Here is a 20,625-nt window from a genome sequence, read left to right on the forward strand (position 1 = left end):
GTTTCAAATTTCCCCTGATCTCTCTGACCCCGTCTTTAATAAACACCCTCATCCATATGATTGAATCCGTATTAATTACTTACGCTGTCATCACAGAGACGAGTTTACGTTGTGTTTATTAGCTCGGGACTGTCAGTGTGATCTATATATAGTGTGCTGTATTGCTTAGTGTATTGGGATTGTAGTGGGGGAGGGGAAAAAAAAAAAAAACACCAGGACATGTAAACTAAAGGGATTTGTTTTAAAACGACGTGACCAAGGCCTGTGTTCTTCTCTTCAGCAGAGTTTGATTACTATCAGTTGTTTGCAAAAAAAAAAAAAAAAAAAAAAAACAAGGCCAAGCTCTCTAGAAAACATCCTGTTGTTTTTGCTGCTCTGATCTTTCAGATGTAATCAGATGGTTTATGGAAGAACATCTGAATCTCGCATCTCGAGGACGGGGTTGTGTAAACGTTGCGTCCGTCTGATGAAATGTCAGATACGCGGGAAAGTCTAGGACACGCCAACTTCCAGTGAAGTCACTGCGAGCGAACGACGACGTCTGCCGGCTCTGATGTTTTGTTTCGCGGCTATCTTCGAAAAATTCCTTCGATCATGTGATACTACAGAGGTGGAGAAGTCCTCAGTATATTAACAAGAACAATGGAAGTCCAATTAACGAGGCTAAAAAAAAAAAGAAACGCCAAAGAACGTAATTTAACTCAAAGTTATTTTAAGGCTAGTCATGTACGTTAATACGTCGAGTACTTGAATCTGTTCGTATTCTCCTGATAATATTGTTATGATAATGTTCAAGCGTATCGTCAAAGGTAGAAAGATTCTGGATAACATTTCGCCTTTATTTAACGTTTAGGGAAGGAGTCTCCAGTGTCAGAGGTAAAGCTGTAACGTGATCCTGAGAAATGAAGATTTATGTGGAAAAATGTGGCTTTTTTTTATTTTTCTCTCTTGCTCTGATGTCCTGTACTCGAGTGGAGAGCAGAGCCGGCTGGATCATACAACCTCACACTCATTAGTCTCTCTCTCTCTTTTTCTCTCTCTTACACACACACACACACACACACACACACCGTGTCCTCATTCTTCTCTGGATAACGGTGTAACACAGAGCTCTTTCTCCTGCCACTTCAGTTCAGTGCACATCACTTTGTGCTCAGTGGTCTGGTAAAGTGTTGCCCCCCAAACACTTTTAACTTTCACTCCCACTCACACTCTCGCTTTTCCTAATAGTAACAAGATTCTGAATAATTCCACGAACCATATGAGGGAGAAACACGATAAATATATTTTTCAGACGTGATAACAGTGTGATCAGGGTTTTAATTCAGTTCAGGTGAACAGTGGATGTTGTGACAAAGCAGCTTTACAGAAAGCAGCAGTAGAAGAAGCTACAGTTGCTCTAGTTGTTGAAGAGGTACAAGTTACCCAAAGAGTAGAGGAAGCTTCTTTTGCCCCAGGAGTCGAGGAGGTACCAGTTACCCGAAGAGTAGAGGAAGCTACTTTTACCCCAGGAGTCGAGGAGGTACAAGTTACCCTAACAGTAGAGAAAGCTTCTTTTGCCCCAGTAGTCGAGGAGGTACAAGTTACCCAAAGAGTAGAGGAAGCTTCTTTTGCCCCAGAAGTCGAGGAAGTACCCGTTACCCAAAGAGTAGAGGAAGCTTCTTTTGCCCCAGGAGTCGAGGAGGTACCAGTTACCCTAAAAGTAGAAGAAGCTACTTTTGCCTCAGGAGTCGAGGAGGTACCAGTTACCCTAAAAGTAGAAGAAGCTACTTTTGCCCCAGTAGTCACGGAGGTACCAGTTACCCTAAGAGTTGAGGAAGCTACTTTTGCCCCAGTAGTCACGGAGGTACCAGTTACCCTAAGAGTTAAAGAAGCTTCTTTTGCCCCAGTAGTCACAGAGGTACCAGTTACCCTAAGAGTTAAAGAAGCTTCTTTTGCCCCAGTAGTCACAGAGGTACCAGTTACCCTAAGAGTTGAGGAAGCTACTTTTGCCCCAGTAGTCACGGAGGTACCAGTTACCCTAAGAGTTAAAGAAGCTTCTTTTGCCCCAGTAGTCACAGAGGTACCAGTTACCCTAAGAGTTGAGGAAGCTACTTTTGCCCCAGTAGTCATGGAGGTACCAGTTACCCTAAGAGTTGAGAAAGCTACTTTTGCCCCAGTAGTCAAGGAGGTACCAGTTACCCTAAAAGTAGAAGAAGCTACTTTTGCCCCAGTAGTCACGGAGGTACCAGTTACCCTAAGAGTTGAGGAAGCTACTTTTGCCCCAGTAGTCAAGGAGGTACCAGTTACCCTAAGAGTTGAGGAAGCTTCTTTTGCCCCAGTAGTCACGGAGGTACCAGTTACCCTAAAAGTAGAAGAAGCTTCTTTTGCCCCAGTAGTCACTGAGGTACCAGTTACCCTAAGAGTTGAGGAAGCTACTTTTGCCCCAGTAGTCACGGAGGTACCAGTTACCCTAAAAGTAGAAGAAGCTTCTTTTGCCCCAGTAGTCACTGAGGTACCAGTTACCCTAAGAGTAAAAGAAGCTTCTTTTGCCCCAGTAGTCACGGAGGTACAAGTTACCCTAAGAATAAAAGAAGCTTCTTTTGCCCCAGTAGTCACGAAGGTACCAGTTACCCTAAAAGTAGAAGAAGCTTCTTTTGCCCCAGTAGTCACTGAGGTACCAGTTACCCTAAAAGTAGAAGAAGCTTCTTTTGCCCCAGTAGTCACGGAGGTACCAGTTACCCTAAAAGTAGAAGAAGCTACTTTTGCCCCAGTAGTCACGGAGGTACCAGTTACCCTAAGAGTTGAGGAAGCTACTTTTGCCCCAGTAGTCACGGAGGTACCAGTTACCCTAAAAGTAGAAGAAGCTTCTTTTGCCCCAGTAGTCACGGAGGTACCAGTTACCCTAAAAGTAGAAGAAGCTTCTTTTGCCCCAGGAGTCGAGGAGGTACCAGTTACCCTAAGAGTAAAAGAAGCTTCTTTTGCCCCAGTAGTCGAGGAGGTACAAGTTACCCTAAGAATAAAAGAAGCTTCTTTTGCCCCAGTAGTCGAGGAGGTACCAGTTACCCTAAAAGTAGAAGAAGCTACTTTTGCCCCAGTAGTCACAGAGGTACCAGTTACCCTAAGAGTTGAGGAAGCTACTTTTGCCCCAGTAGTCACGGAGGTACCAGTTACCCAAAGAGTAGAGGAAGCTTCTTTTGCCCCAGTAGTCACGGAGGTACCAGTTACCCTAAAAGTAGAAGAAGCTTCTTTTGCCCCGGTAGTCGAGGAGGTACCAGTTACCCTAAGAGTAGAAGAAGCTTCTTTTGCCCCAGGAGTCGAGGAGGTACAAGTTACCCTAAGAGTTGAGGAAGCTACTTTTGCCCCAGGAGTCGAGGAGGTACCAGTTACCCCAGCATCAGAGGAAGCCCCTGTTGCCCCATTTGAGGGCGTTTTCAGCCCTACACATCCTTCAGACAATGTTTTTTTTTTTTTTTTTTTTTTTTTTTTTAACTGGTTGTGTTTTGGTTTGTTGCACATAAGTAAACGGGTGATCTCCCTGCAACGTGACGAACTCTTTTCTGTTGCTCCATCGTTACATTGCAACGTTGGAAATATTTTCTGTTTAATGTATCGTAAGTCTCCTTATATTCACTCGCTAACAAGATGCGTTTTTCATCCGTTTGTCTTCTGGTTTTTTATCTTTAATCCTTTGAGCCCTTGGTGGGGAGGTCAGAAAGTACTTGATATCTCTGGACACTTTTCTGAACTTTTTTAAATTTTTCGAAGCTCTGCTCTGACAAAAAAAAAAAAAAAAGATCACCAGTAACATAAAAAGAAAATGGCCGCTTCACGTAGGATAACGTAAAACATAACGTGAGCTGGTGGTTGAGGAAGCAGCATTAGTTTTCATCTACAGAATGAATTTTTGTTGAATTTTGTATGCGTTGTGTTTGATGTGATTCTGCTGTTCATAGCCGAGGTGTCAAGTGAGTGTTTTGTGCTGCTCACACACACACACACACACACACACACACACAAATACACACACACACACACCCCATATGTAGCAGCGTAATGATAGTAGACAGTTTGTTGTGAGTTATATCCAGGGAAAGTCCCATGGGCCATGTTGACGTCTAATCACAATCAGAGCTGCATTAGACACGGAAAAATATCATGTGATTTTACTGAAGCTGCCGTTTTCTTTAACCGAAAGCGAGGTATTATTTCAGGGGAGGTTCATTATTGACCTTTCTGTAACAGATGTCTGCTGGAGTGGGTTTTTTATTCTCCCTGTTCGCTCGTGACAGCTGATTATGACCTCTAGATGATGTCTCAATGTCAGTCCAGGAAACTGCACCGAGGGAAAGATCAGGAATATTCCGTACAGTTTTTAAACGCTGATAGCTTTTATTTAGGAAAGACTTCGTTAAGACTTACGTGCGTGTCTTGTATACGGATTTAACTCTGATAATATTTTAACCACGCACATTTACGGTTTGCTTTTAAATGCGTTTGTGCAAGGTCGGATTGAAATGTTAAAATGCAAATCAGCTTCCTGTTCATCATTTTCATTTTGTAGCTGTTTTATGTAAATTGTTGCTGCGTTAAAAGTTTTGTTTCCTTGAACTGAGGAGGAGCCTCAGTTCAAGGAAACAAAACTTTTTTTTTTTTCTTTTTTTAATCAGAAGAGATGTTGTTGTAGATATTTTTACGCTGATTGTAGCTGTAGTCAACACTGCTGCGATCCACACATCCGTTGAGGCACAAAAACGAAGCTGAACGTTACAGTTTATTGGATGTTGAATCTATCGACGTATCTACAGAGGCGGATGTATCTACACTTCCTGCTGAATTGGGTCTCGAACCTGTGTGTCAGGCTGCCGTAGTAAAATAATCAACGACAGGGTGGTGTGATGAAGTGGAGTCACTGTTTCCACCCTGAAGAGGATTATGTTCTTATAACAAGATGTCCAAAAGTGTTTTATTCCTCTTATACCAGAGTGATTTTCCATCCATTACAATTTAATGTTAATTAAAGAACGATGTTGTACTTTTTATCTGTTTCTAGTTACAGGAAGGCCCAATCCCATTTCTACCCCTTAGCCCTTCCCCTTTCCCCTACCCCTCTGTTTCGCGCGTTCACGTGAAGGGTTAGAGGTGTCTTAATTCTCTTTTGGTATCAGCGTAAACCGGCTACAGCGGCAACATGGCCGCCCGAGCGAACAAAAAGACCCGCAAATTTACATTATTGACGTTAATAAAGATATTAATGAACATAAATCATTTGTTTTATGTTACATTTAATCATGTGTTCCTATTTACGGTGATGTTACTCAAATAAGTGTTTGCAAAAAATCGCTAAAGTTTGCCGGTACCGTTTAAAGGGCTGCATTCGCTGCCAGTCGACAGCGACGTCATTTGTGCGCGGCGTTCAACAACGGAAACAAAGAAGAACAACGTAAACAAACGGAGGATGGCGGACGCTGTGATCGGAGCCGTGTTTCTGTCGTGTCTCGCGTCCATCTATCGCTGTTCTCCGTACTTGTGAAATAAGTCGACACTACAGTATGTTTACACGGCGTTTTAAATCATGGCGGGTGACGGCGTTTTCATACGCGTTTGGCCAATCAGCGTCTACTTACGTCACGGATAGTACCAGTTGTGCTGGTTAGACCCTGCTCCGGAGTAGGAGCTAATCTGGTTCTCGAAAAAGGCAGTCGGTACTAAAATCACACCCAGGTGCGAAAACGCCAAAAAGTGGGTAGTTCCACAATTAGTTCAGGTACTATGAAAAGGTTTCCACGGTGCGAAAGGCCCTATTGAGGGGGGGGCTAGTCTCCCCAATAATTAGAAATCGTTAAACTTTTTTCTCAAATATTGCCAATTCGAGAGAGAGAGAGAGAATAAGGACCTAGATGACGTATGATGACGTGTAACTGTATAGTAGTGGAGTCCCAATTCTTAGGGGAATATTTTCACCCCTAACCCTAGACACAAGGCAAAGGGGTAGGTGAGGGGGTAGGGGTAGGTGAAAGGGGTAGGGGTAGGTGAAAGGGGTAGGCGAAGGGGAAGGGGTAGGCGAAGGGGTAGGCGAAGGGGTAGGCGAAGGGGTAGGTGAAGGGGTAGGTGAAGGGGTAGGTGTAGGGGTAGGCGAAGGGGTAGGTGAAGGTGAAGGGGTAGGTGAAGGGGTAGGTGAAGGGGTAGGTGTAGGGGTAGGCGAAGGGGTAGGTGAAGGTGTAGGGGTAGGCGAAGGGGTAGGCGAAGGTGTAGGGGTATAAAATAGAATTGGGATTAGGCCTAAATGTTGTCAAACGTCCCCTCGTGTTACAGCAGCTACCTACAGTCGCTTCCTCAACAGTTAAAAGTTAATAATGCTTTATTTTAAAAAAAGAACTGCGTGACCCAGGGATTGAAAAATCCACGCTTGCCTCTGCGCTTCGTGTGTAGAGATGCAACAATATATGACTAATTACGGATGTTTTTTGCTACTCGTCAATTCCGTCAAATACTGATAGCGAGATGCGTGGTGTTATGGAACATTTTCAGATTGGAGTTTCGCGGTTTGCTACTTAAAATGAAACTTTTCTCCTTTTCTCTGGGTGTGATTCACGATTCGTTAGATTTCAGTTTGATTTGCTTTGTTTGCTTCGTCACACGTACAGTATTATGTGTCTGGAAAATGTGTTGAATCATTGCGAGCGATTTTCTTCAGCGATATCATTTGCAGTTTAGTTTATTGCTATCTGATCTTTTTTTTTTTTTTTTTTTTGAGGTTACCTTCTTTGTCCTACTTATTTAATTCGAAAGTGTCTGCATTTGGAAAAAGAATTAATAATCAGTGTTTGTGTTTGATTTGTCTCTACGCTCCATATTAATTAAATTTCAGTATAACCTGCTTACAGGAATGTGCAGTGCTGTGTGCCATGCTGACATTGGCAAGCCTCGCTGTGTGGAAAATGTTTGTATTTCATAATCGTCTCTCTCCCTTCAGTTTTAGCTGGAGTTCAGCTGGCGTTAGTAAGATGATGATTTATTTACCCATCATTTCTGGCACACTGAAGTGTTGCTCAACACTCAGGCACATTTCTCCAAATGTTTGCTTTAGCCTTTGCTTGGCCTTTTTATTACACGCATTCTACAGGTGGTACGTCGCCTGTTTGCTCACAGGAATTAAGGGAATATTAATGAAGTTTAACTCGGCTGAGCGCGGCTCTTACAGATGGCACAAACTCAGGAAAGCATTTTTCTTACCGTCGTACTTTCTATTAGAAATCGAGCGGTATTAATACAGTCTGAGATCTGAGAATGGCGTTAACGTTCGCGTCGTCTGAGGGATCAAGATACGAGGTACTTTTTCCCCTCATCGTTCACGTGACACCATCAGCAGGTCACTGTTTGTGCCTTTAGCGTGCGAAGGTGTTCGTGGTACATTTAATATCTTCTAAAGTAACGTTTTAAAGGATCAGTGGTTCAATTATGCACCGTAAATTATTTCATACATCCTAAAGTTATAAAGGAAATCCCCCTGATGATACCACCTGAAGAAAACACAAGGAAAAGTACAGTTTTGTTCTCTTTATTTCTGAGAGAATAGTTTAGATTGTAAGAATATCGTAAGTGTTGTGATTTGTGGAAAATAGCTCTTGCTCGGTTTTTATCACCATGGCTACTTCGCATTTTAAAACTGTTTTAAATTGTATACGTTTGCACATTTCCAGCTAAATATAGGAGCAGGAGCTGGTCATTAAAAGAAAATAGGAAGTTTAAACGCAACGTAGCTAATTTTAGACTGGAAACGTTCTTTATTGGAAATGACTCCATTCACTTGATGACAGGAAATAACTGACGTTCACACAGGGTTCTATAGAGAAAGAGTTTTGTGCCGAGCACACACACTGCGCAATTTTAGTACAATTATTCGTTGCTCGTTTTCCGTTCACTTGATTTTCTCAGCGATGAATCATGTAGTAACAATTACGCTGCTGAGAAACAGCCAGCGAGAATCCGAGAGGAAATCAAATTCATATCCTGTCATGCGCAGCAGATCCCTGAATCCAGTTTATCATTCGTCTGTTAGTGTGTAAGAGAGTGAAGGCAAAATATAAACACAGTAATGTTGCTTCTATAAGAAATTATTTGGCTGCATTTCTTTACAATGTAGCTCCAGTTCTCTTTGCAGAACAGACGGTCGTCTCTGCCTGCATCTCCACAACCAATCCTTCATCCGCGTTGGTCTCGTATTTATTTATTTTTTTAATGTTTCTGCACAAAATGGAGACGTAGTCAGAAGTCAGATGATAGACAGAACTATCATTTATCATTTATCATTTTTCATGAAAAAGTTTGTGCGCCTCGTCACTTTTGCAAACTGATCGGCTTTACTTTTATTTGCTTTTTTTTTTTTTTATTTTTATTTTTTAAATGCGAGTTGAATTTGTACTCAGTCGCGCACGTGCGAGTCCAGATCCTGATCCTGTCAGTAATATATAGCAGTATTAAGGAAGCTGGAAATTGCCAGATGGCTTGGCTTGTGTTTTGGCAGTCGGTAGCGCAGACCGAGAATTTCAGGACAGTTGGTCTAAAAAAAAAAAAAAAAAAAAAAAAAAATGTTTTCCAGTTGATATCTGATGACAAATTAATTATAATTGTTAATCAAGAGTTGTAGATTTTTCGATGTGCTCTTTGGCAACGCAGCTTACCATAAAACCGACCGTATGTGACGATTTCAGCGCTCTTTTAAGATGACTCATCACACTGTACAAAAAATTACCCCGTTCTGCTTATGTCATCAATCCAGAAATCAGCTCGTGTGGAAAACCCGAGGGCTCGCGTGAGGTTTTTTTTTTTTTTTTTGTCTTTTAGCATATTTTGTTTCCGTTTCTTCATCGCCGCTACTGCGTTCGTAGCTGTCTTGTGTGGTTGAATTTTTTGTTTCTCAACTGTTTGGATTGGTTCTTCCTTGCTGAGATTTTTGCTCATATACACCGTGGTTTGTTAAAATATAAAAATATACATTAATGCAATAATGCTAGCCTTATGCTCTTCCATACGCTACATGAGCTATCGTAATGTTTTTATTTTTCAGCTCAGAGTTTCCGTAGTTATGAACACAGCAGTATTATTACAGTGTGTATTCCAGTAGCCAGTTTCAGCTACTATATTTGCAACAACCGCATTCCTATTTCCACCTGGATACAAATAGCATCTGTCTTTCTTTCTTTTTTTTTTTTTTTCTCTCTCTAAATCCGTTCCCCTTGTGAGTATCCTCTCCCGCAGTGCTGACATGCAGCAGTTTGTTCTTCTTGCTTTCATTCAGCAGTCAGGATCAAAGTCGGCTTTTTATTCACGCCACGGCTTTGATGTCGAGAACATTCCAGACGCCGCACGCAGGAGGGAAACGGTCAAAACACGGACGTACACATGTGCAGGACTCGCCGCTGTTGTGACTGGGCCTGAAACCGGAGCCCGAGAGTCTTTGTGCTGCCTCGGCAGGAGGCCTGGGACCACAAAAGAGTAACCTGAGAACCCCGGGGCCTTCTGGGGCTTCTGAGGAACAATGCAGCTCAGTGTTTGGGGAGCAGGGGGAGGCGCTGCGGCATTGCCGAAATTTCAGCTCGCGCCACATGTCAACTTTTTCATCTATCTGTCTATCTATTTATCTATCTATCTATCTATTTAACGTGGCATAAAAAGCTGCAGTAAGACTCTTCAGACCTGACAACCTTTACCCTTTACGTCTTCCTTATTTTCTCAGATAGAAACGTCACATAGAATCTGGAATGATTGACAGTTGCGTTTCCGAACTCTTCGATGTTATGGCTGTACGGGATGTTCATGCGTACGAGTCCCGGGGTTCTGATTACGACATGGTGTGTGTTCAAGTGGTTTTGGTTGGAAAAACAGATGGCGTGAGAACTTTCGTTTTTATTTATTTTCTCGTACGTTCGATGCCAAGAAGTTTATTCAGCCTTACTGGAAGAAGAAGAAGAAGAAGAAGAAGAAGAAGACAGTTAACGTGAATAATTGTCACTGAAATCATCTTGTCTGCTTTCATATTAGCAGCCGGGTTTTTTTTTTTTTCTTTTCTTGACACGCGCCACCCGCTAACCACGCTATTGCCCTCCCAATCCACCCCCACCACCCCGTTGCCCCCCCCAATCCACCTCCTCCTCGGCACTTGGAACATCACGACTTGTAGAAAATCATCATGATGGCGTTCCGGTGCGCTCACCTTGTAATCGCGACTTTCCAGCAGGACTTCACGGCGGTATACCTGACACTCTGTGGAAGCTCCGCCTCTTCCCCTACACCTCGCATCTCCTGAAACTGGTGGTTACCGTAAAACCCCGTGTGTATTCACACACACACACACACACACACACACACTCCAGTTTCTACCTCAGACATGTGATTGATCTCGCCAGAACTGCTTATTATCCCTCTGGATTTGTGCTGAAACAGAAGAGTTATTTATTTGCCCCAGAATGTGTTCTGTGGGTTCTTATATTACTTTCTCTCCTCTGGATATCACAAGTGGGACACGTTTAAGCTCTTTTTGTCTCCCAGACCTGCTATATGCTTCCCCAGAGAGCTGTTTCTGTCTGCTCCAGATTGCACACGAAAATGAAGCATAGCCTAAATATCAGGATGGAGCAGTAGCTCTTAACGCGGAGGTTCTGTGAAACAGCAAGCTCGGAGAAATGTCTTTCTTGGCACTGAGGTGACGGCTTACTGTTCGTTGCCAGTTCAAGGGGAAAAAAAATCAGGTATTTCTGGGAAGGAGTAGAGTACATTATGCTGTTGGTGATGATTTTCAGGTTAGCGCTCTCTCTCTTTCTCTCTCTCTTTCTCTTTCTAAACGAATTGTTGATAAAGTGAAGTTTCCTGTAATGAGACGTTGCTTTTTTTTTTTTGTCTCATTAAGTTTAAAAAAGAGAGAAAGAGACGCTGGTGATGGAATAACTGTTTATAGCTGCTCTACTGTAAGTGAAACCTGGAACTAACTTGTGTCATGAAATGTAACCCATCCCATCCTGATGCACCTTCTGCTCCTCCTCACTTCCTGACCCATCCTGATGCCCTACTTCTGGTTGGAGTTCTGATCGGTTGTGTTCGCTCGCTGCTGCTGGTGGTGGCCCCATATGGACGGCCTGAAGAACCAGTTGGATTGCTGGGGATGGAGCCACCTGGGGGCTGTGGAGATGGCTTGAGGATCTCATATGGGGAGCTGTACTGTACTGTACTGTAATGGCTTGGGACTGTGATTGCTGTAGTGGCTTTGGGACTGCGGTTGCCACGAGCAGCTTCGTACTCAGGACTCCATCAGTGGACGGTGGATAGATTTTAACCAACTAGACTTCTTACAAAAACTGTGATGAATTTACTAGTTGCACAATTGCACTATTTGTCCTTATAGTACACAATAATAGAAGGGAATGATTTATAATCGCACTATCCGTTGCACCCAGATGAGGATGGATTCCCTTTTGAGTCTGGTTCCTCTCAAGGTTTCTTCCTCATATCATCTCAGGGAGTTTTTCCTCACCACCGTCACCTCTGGCTCGCTCATTAGAGATAAATTCACATATTTACAATATATTTTTTGTGAATCCATTTATTTCTGTAAAGCTGCTTTGTGACAATGTCCATTGTTAAAAGCGCTATACAACTAAAATTGAATTGAATTGAATATAAACAGATAAAAATTGTGTGGTATAAGAGGAATAAACACATGGAGACGTGCTGTTATAGGAAAATGATTCTATTATTATATGTATTGATGTGTGATGATGAGACATGTCTCTTCTTACCTGTGTGAAATGATGAGACTGTAAAGTGGAGCGTTTCTACTGGAATTTAATCTCTCTCTCTCTCTCTCTCTCTCTCTCTCTCTGTCTCTCTCGTTCTTTCTTTCTCTCTCTCTCAGACACACACACACACACACAGAGGAATGGCTGACGGCGCTCCAGTGTCTCCTCGTCTCCTCAGGCCTGAGCGAGTGAAGCTGTGAACCGGGCGGTGTGTTATCACCGGAGCGGAATGATTTAGCAGGGTGGCACCAGCCGTGCACGTCAAAAAGAGGAGGAGGAAGAGGAAGAAGATGGGGGTTAATGCCTCCAGCTATCCTCACTCGTGTTCCCCTCGATTCGGGGGACATTCACCTACTCAGCAAACCTTCATAGGTAATTCTTCCCTCACTTCTGTTTTTTACTTATTAAAGTCATTCTGCATGGGGTAATTTACGATGCCTCTGAATCCGATGTGATTCGATTCATAAGGTAGCGATTCACTATTTGAATCCGTTACGATTCGTTTTGATTCATAAGGCAATGATTCAATGTTTGACGATATCACTGAATCTGTTATGATTTGATTCATAAGGTAGTGATTCAGTGAGTCATAAAGCAGTGATTCAATGTTTTACGAAGTCACTGAATCTGTTACGATTCGTTTTGAATCATAAGATTCAGTGTTTAATGATACCACTGAATCTACTACGATTTGATTCGATTTGATTCATAAGACAGTGATTCAGTGTTTGACGATACCACTGAATCTGTTACGATTTGATTTGATTCATAAAGCAGTGATTCACTGTTTGACGATATCACTAAATTTGTTACGATTCGATTCATAAGACAATGATTCAGAGTTTGATGATGCCACTGAATCTGTTACGATTCGATTTGATTCATAAGACAATGATTCAATGTTTGACGATATCACTGAATCTGTTATGATTTGATTCATAAGGTAGTGATTCAGTGAGTCATAAAGCAGTGACTCAGTGTTTGACGATACCACCGAATCTACTACGATTCAATTTGATTTGATTCGTAAAGCAGTGATTCAATGTTTGATGATACCACTGAATCTGTTACGATTCGTTTTGATTTATAAGACAATGATTCAATGTTTGACGAAATTACTGAATCTGTTACGATTCGATTTGATTCCTAAGACAGTGATTCAGTGTTTGATGATATCACTGAATCTGTTATGATTTGATTCATAAGGTAGTGATTCAGTGAGTCATAAAGCAGTGATTCAATGTTTGACGATACCACTGAATCTGTTACGATTCGTTTTGATTTATAAGACAATGATTCAATGTTTGATGATGCCACTGAATCTGTTACGATTCGTTTTGATTCATAAGACAATGATTCAGTGCTTCACAAAGCAGTGATTCAGTGTTTGATGATAAACCTGCTGATATCCTAGAAGTTTGCGTGTAAGCCCAGTGACACTCAGAAGCGCCACTCCGTAGCATTAGGTTTTATTTTCAGTGTCATTTTATTAAATTGCGATTAAATCTAATTTTTTTTAAGGGTAAATCTTAAGCAGGGGAAAAATCAATATCACCACAAACCGCGTTTGAGAAGACAGTGAACAGAAGCTCCCCGAATACTGTGTTAATGTGGTGTTAATCACGCTTTAAAAGGTTTAATCCCATTAGTTTAATAAGTTCGGTGTGCCGAGATGATGAAGTAGCGTTCGTCCCAGAGGACAGCGCCGTGTAAACGAGCTGCTCAGGAGTGCTGAGGTTCACCACGGCTGTGCATCATGTCACTGTGGCCAGGACACACTTAATCATGTCCACACTGAGACAGAAAAGAAAATCCTGCTCACTTAGCATCAATATCAGATCCAGTACCGACCCGAAACTCAGGATCAGATCGGATCGGATCGGACGTGTTTTCTTAAACGGTACGCTGGCGTACTTCACACGTTGAGCGTGTCTGATGTCGAGAGGAATCACCTCCTAGCAGATCCTCGCAGCTCTGATCTTGTTATTATGTTTAAAACATCATGATGCATGTCAAACAAATAAAGATTAATTAACGAATTGCACGTTCACGTGTAACAGATAATATGTCAAGGATATCAACACATGCCGGAGCACAACAGTTGTTCATAGTGTCACAAGCTTTATTAATCACTAAACACCAACGCGTGACTCATTCACACCTCAGTGGGTGGCAGTAATGCCTTTTCCTCCATTTCCTCCATTTTAGAATGAAAATGAGTGTCTTTACTAACCGTATCATCTGCATTATTAACATTTATATGAATATAAATAAGTTTTATAGTTTATACAGTCATAGAGCACTGATGGCACAACCTATTCGCTTTACATGAATACAAAAGTCTTTATTCGTGTGTGTGTGTGTGTGTGTGTGTGTGTGACTGCACAGGCACATCCTATGCACCCCAGGGTTATGGAGTTGAGTCAAAGCTCTACAGCTTGGAGCATTGCCCCGAGAAACCTCAGGACAAGAAGAAGAAGAGCTCGAGCCTGGCCACGCTGAAGAGGCGGTTCATTAAGCGGCGCAAGGCGAGCCGCTCGGCAGATCACGCGCGCCACATGAGGGATCTGCTCTCGGGCTGGGACGTACGCGACGTCGCCGCCCTGGTGGAGGAGTACGAGGGCACGGCCGCGCTCAAGGAGCTCAGCATGCAGGCGTGTCTGGCCCGCCCCGAGGCTCGCACCCTGTCCCAGGACCTGGCCTCTCTTTACCAGCACAAATACTGCACAGACGTGGAGCTCATCTTCCAGGACACGCGCTTCGCCGCTCACCGAGCCGTCCTGGCCGCACGCTGCCCCTTCTTCAGGACGCTGCTGTCGTCGTCGCCCGGGTACAGCACCCAGCTGCTCCTGGACGTGGGCACGGCGGGGATGGACGCCTCCATGTTCTCAGCGCTGCTGCGTTACCTGTACACCGGCGAGCTGGGCGCCGAAGACACCCGCCTGCACAACGTGGACGTCCTGCTGCGGCTCAGCGAGGAGTTCGGGACGCCCAGCTCCCTGGAGACGGACATGCGCGAGCTCCGCCAGAGAATGTGCTACTACGACTCCGTGCTCTGCTTCTCCTCCGACTCCGAGCCGGACGAACCTTTCGGAGCAGACATGAGCGGAGAGGAGGAGGAGCTGAAGGCTCATAAAGCCGTCCTGGCAGCGCGCTCGCCGTTCTTCCGGAACCTGCTGCAGCGGCGCGTGCGCGCGGCCGAAGAGGACTCGACGCCCGCGCGCATCGTACTGAACGAGTCCATCATCCCGCGGAAGTACGCCGGCGTGGTGCTGCACTGCATGTACACGGACGCGGTGGAGCTGGAGCGCGTGGTGCGGAGCAGCCCCTCGGCCGGCAGTCTGGGTGAAGCTCAGGCTTTAGCCGCCGGAAAGGGAAGCATGAGCAGAGCCGAGGAAGCCATGGAGCTGTACCACATCGCCCTCTTCCTCGAGTTCAGCATGCTCGCGCAGGGTGAGTGTGTCCACTCGCTAATACATCAAATAAAACCTAAATCACGTTGATTGACTCTAATTTGTAATTTTGGTACGCACACATCCTCTCTACATCGGGAGTAACATCAGTGCTGTAGTGAGCTGCAGTGAGCGCGATGCTGAATTACAGGGAGTGAGATTCGTTTCTTTCTCCGGTGGTTAAACAGCTACGAATAAAACGTGAATATCGCAGGCACTGATTGGTCCGCGGCGCGCTACGTTACGCAGCCTGAGTGATTACAGCGACCACAACGTTTAACAAGTGCGCGTTTCAACAGAGCAGCGTTAGACGACTAAAAATAGAATTTGAAGATGACGTTTTTTTTAATGTTATATTTATATTTATTCATTTGGCTGATGCTTTTAATCCAATTTCTGGATTTTTCGTCTCCTTTTCCATCTCTCTATCTCTTTCTCTCTTGTTCTCTCGCTCCAGTTTTGTCTTTCTTTCTGTGGCTTAATGAATCCACGTACTCCGTCAGAAGGGAGTGTTAAAACAGTGTGAAGATGAAGTGTATGTGTGTGTGTGTGTGTGTGTGTGTGTGTGTGTGTTGTGATTAATGCTCATCAGGTATTCCTGTATTCCTCTATCTGCTCTGCTGGAAGCACTCTTCTTCTTCTCCTCCTCCTCTCCTTTTCTTAATCATGCGTTTGAACAGATTTAAGCGTTTCTATTTCTGGAGATGAGCGTAGAGTTTGAGCAGCTTCCCGCCGACAGATAAACCATTATAACGACTGGGGTTAATGAGCGTGTTTTGTTTTGTCCCGGCTGCCGCAGGGGGAAATGAGCAGGACTAAATTCACATGTGAGTGTTTCACTGAAACACACCCGAATAGGGCTGAAACGATTCCTCGACTAACTCGAATAACTCGAATACAAATAATTATTTGCCTCGAGGCTTCGTTTAGTCCATTTACTGTAACTACACACGCGGAACACCGTGTTTCCGCACGGACTATTATTACTGACGCGCAACCCGATAAACGCCGGACATGTGATGTAAACACAGAAGACGCGGCGGAATGAAAAATGGAGGAAGAAGATTCAGGCCAAAGAAAACGGCAGAAAGTTTCCAAAGTTCGGGATCATTTCCAACTAAAACCGAAAGAAAACTCCGTACAGTGTGTTGACTGTAAGACTGAACTGAAGAAATCCACGGCGCGGAGTCGACACAAGGCAACGTCAGCGTTCGCATTTACTCTAAATCAATACGACGGCTAGTTGAAATGAAGGCCAGTAAAAACGCATGTTGATTGTAGCTATATGTAGTGACTATTTAAGATCGTAAATCAACATGGTGGCTAGTTACGATGTCCCGGAGTTAGCTACGTTTTGTGAAAGACCAAAGCGCCATTCACGCTGATTGTCTCTTTCTCTCTTTCTCTCTCTTAGTTGTTTATTTTAAGAGACCTATCTTATTTTCTCTTGTATATTTAGTATTTCTCTTTAATAAAGACAAATTACTTCTTATCCATATTACTCGATTAATCGATGGAATAATCGGTATAACACTCGATTACTAAAATACACCCGAAGTCCTCGGTCTGAAACGGTGATGGTGATGGCGGCGTTACGGAGCATCGATCATCCCTGAAAACCCAAACTGCTCCTCAGTCCCCTGGTTCATTATTATTATTATTATTATTTTTCCCCCTTTTCCATTGTTATTGATCGTTCCATGATAAAGGAATTGATTCAGCGTCCCACATCAGTGATTTCACAAAATGGAGTATTGACAGAGGAATAATTTCTTTTAGCGGTCGCTGGAGCTCTTAGTTCCAGTGCGCACCATGTCACTATAACTCCTTATTCATGCTTCACCTACACATTATTACAGAAAGCTTACAGAAATGAATTTATCTTACGAGTCGTATATATATATATACACAACGCAAAATTACGACCCGGTTTGATTTACAGTATGAAAAATGTTACCAATATTACAAAAAAAAAAAAAAACGCAGTTGGTTAGTTTAGGTTCGACTTTATTGTCATTAGTCACGTTTACATTTACACTTTTTGTTTCAATCGGAATGAAATCAATCAGATTGATTAATCCGATCGCAGTGTTTACAAGAACGCTGAATAAAGTAATCGGGTTGATGTGCGCGTTTACGCGTCAGAATCGGATTTGATCTTCTGACATGCGCACAGTGCACGATTACACGTTTCCCGCCGTTCCAACACGCAGATACAAGCAGCCGCTCTCTCGCCATTGCTTCTTTTTTTCATTTTAAAAAGCAGACTTAACATTTGCCTACTTCAGCTGCTAATTAGAAGACGACGAGCGCGTGATGTTTGTGCGGTACTGCGTGTATTTATCAAGCAGTTAAAACGCCCCTTCCCGAGCCCAGAACAAGGCGTCTGTGGATGAGGGTCCGAAGCAAGGACCGGTGGGACAACGTCGTGTTGCACCACTTCACAGACGAGGAGTGGAAGGAGAATTGTAGGATGACACGACAGTCATTAATGACACGATGCTCCATGGTGGAGGGGAACATGGCACCTGGTGAGGCTAGGGTCAGAGCCCCAATACCGCTCACAGCCGTGCGTCATACGTCATTACGAGATTTGTACGTCATTGCACATGCGCAGAACTATCTGGTTTCATTTTCAACTCGATGAAGTGTTTATATGTCCTCTCCATCGGATTAGAAAAGGTTTAAACCACCCCTTACGATCCGAATGAAATTTTAATCAGTTTTGTCCAATTCATTCTGACTGACGTGTTTATATGTGACTTATTAAATCTGAATGTGCTTTTAGTCCAATTACGATCGGATTATTAGCGTCCATGTAAACGCAGCTGTTGTCAGAGTGCGAGTACAGAGACAACGAAACGCAGTTAGCATCCAATGAGGTAACAAGGTTATGGTGCAATAAGTTAACAGTGTACAGGGCTCGCAAAATTTCAAAATCCCTGGTAGCCCTTCGTGCAGGCGATCTTCAGATTTTGGTAGCCCGAAATGATTTTAAGTAGCCCAAAAAAAAAAAAAAAGACATTATTTTTAATATAGAATATTGTACAGGAGACAATCCTATCATATCAATCGTATAAAATCATAAGCAAATTACAATCATCAATACAAATATGGGGTTCTATCTGAACTGAAATTTTTATGAACTTGTAAAAACAGTATAGAACATAATTCAGTCTGTGTCAGATTCTGAATCTGAAACATCGACACACGTAACTATCAGCGATTTTCTCCACTGCGCATGTGATCTCTATCACGTGTTTAAGATTTCACTTGTCCCGTGAGGATAGTAACGACTGACAGGACGAGCGTCACTGATACACAGTTTGCGCGATCGTGAATTGAAAGTGAAAGTTGAAAGCGCGTTCAAACGCGATTTCGATGCCCCACATACTGATAGTGGCTCCCCGATGCCCGAAAATTACATACAACACAATTACCCGACTAAATTTGTGAGAGAATGTGAAAGCATTGCAATATATTTTTCCTCCCTGTAAGATAGCAGGGCGGAAATACATATTGGTCGCCCGACTGGATGACACAATAGCCCCGGGACGTCGGACTAGCGATTTTGCGAGCCCTGGTGTACAGGTAAAGGTAAACAGTATGATGCATGACCAGGAATACAAACGGCAGTAAATAAGAAAATGGAAATGGAGTAAATAAGAATTATGGTGCAGTTAGCTGAGATAAACAGTACACAGGTAAAGGTATCAGGGCTTGAGTTTCGGCACGGGGATTGTGGGGATTGCGCATAATTTAATCCATTCCCACAAGTTGAACTTTTATAATGCGAGAAATTCCCACACAAATGTATTTGCTTCATCTCAGATCAAATTACATCAACAGACGCGGAAAAAGAAATCACCGGTTCAAACAGTGTGTCTTTATTTTAGAGTTTAATTCCACAAACAGCCGGCCGTCTCTGACTGTCGCTGTAGCGCTGTAGTTCTCCGTGGCCTCGAATATTCTGAGTCATTATGAGCTGCTTGTGAAGATAGTATCAGCTTCCAAATGATATTATTTTAATCTCGAAATTCAAACGTTAAATGCTGTTTTGCTCTTTATAGTGTGTGAGCGGATAAAGCGCGCCTGCCGACTCACAGCCGCAACGAAGCGCGAGGAAATCATCATCATCATCTCTGTCTTACAATGCGCCTTTTATCAAAAGTTAACAAGAATGAACATAAGACAGTGTGTAAAAATAATCTCCTGCTTACTGATATTCATCCTCTCTCACGTTTCAACCGCGAGGAGACGCCAACAGCTCGGTATGCAATATATTTTTCCTTAACTGTTATTTAATTTATGGCGAAATAAACTTAACTTTCTAAGGAAAGACTTAGAATAAGCCACAGGAAAAGAAAGTCACAAGCAGTGAAAAAAAAAAAAGGGACTGAAATTGAACTGAAACACGTGAAATACACTGAAACTGAGAGACATTAATATATAGTTTAAACCGAGTTCTTAATGTCAGTTTGAAGGAAAAAAGTTTTTTTAAAAAAACAAAAACAGAAATTGAACAGAAACTGGAATATATGAAGTTCCCTGATTCTGAAAGACATTAAGAACTGGATTAAAACTATATATTAATGTCAGTTTGGAGGAGGAGAGCATGACATTTTGTTATTAAGCTGTTTTGAAAACCCCTGTACATTAAAATCTGTAGACATAAATAAATTATTTAAGATTATTAATTTAGCTCGATGTGTCAAAATTTATTCTCCCTCCATAATCTTTAAATCCCCCCCATGTGACCCATGTAAAGGGTGAATCCCCCCGAGTTTAAAAAACGAAATTCAGGCCCTGGTTTATTATTAGTGGCGCGTCCGTCGTACAAGTCTCTCCGAATGAGCTGTTACTATAGCAACGGTGTTGTATTAATATGAATTTTGGAGCTGCACTAATCTAAACTAATCGACCAATCAGAATACAGAATTCAACAGGACTAATGAATAAATGAAAACTCATTCACCCATGTACGTCTCGATCGTATTAAAGAAAATTACTTTCTTTATTTTCAACGACTGACCAGAACGCAGTGAAGATCGTTTCTTATTAACTCCGCCGACTCCAATATGGACGGCAGAAGTTTTACTTATTTCTCCAGAGAGGGAGAGAGAAGAAAGATAAATTGGGAGAGGAAGCTGAGTCAGAAACTCCGGCAGGTCGACATGTTTGTTATTTCTGCTCTATATAGTGTAACAGTTCTACAGGACTCGCTGCTCCGTTTCACAGGAAGTCAAACGGTTATTTCTTATTATTTCCCAGCGGACGCTGAAACTGCCTGCCTTCGGAATTTGGAGCAGGGAATTCTGGGATTCGGACAGGACTCGGATAGCTTTAAGGGAAAAAAAAAAATCTGTGAAATCTGTCGCGGCAACTTCGCCGTGTACGTA

The 20,625-nt window shown here is 42.9% G+C and overlaps 1 protein-coding gene across 1 annotated transcript in view; it reads left to right on the forward strand.

The window, feature by feature from the left end:
* Positions 1–20,625, forward strand: part of btbd7 (BTB (POZ) domain containing 7) — a 50,624-nt gene that overhangs the window by 6,625 nt on the left and 23,374 nt on the right. Inside the window, 2 exon segments of the mRNA XM_034313756.2 lie at positions 11,891–12,146; positions 14,163–15,227. Of these exon segments, the coding sequence (XP_034169647.2) occupies positions 12,065–12,146; positions 14,163–15,227 (1,147 nt within the window). The 5' untranslated portion in view covers positions 11,891–12,064.

This window comes from Pangasianodon hypophthalmus, chromosome 19 (genome assembly GCF_027358585.1).
Source record: "Pangasianodon hypophthalmus isolate fPanHyp1 chromosome 19, fPanHyp1.pri, whole genome shotgun sequence".
Taxonomy (NCBI): Eukaryota; Metazoa; Chordata; class Actinopteri; order Siluriformes; family Pangasiidae; genus Pangasianodon; species Pangasianodon hypophthalmus.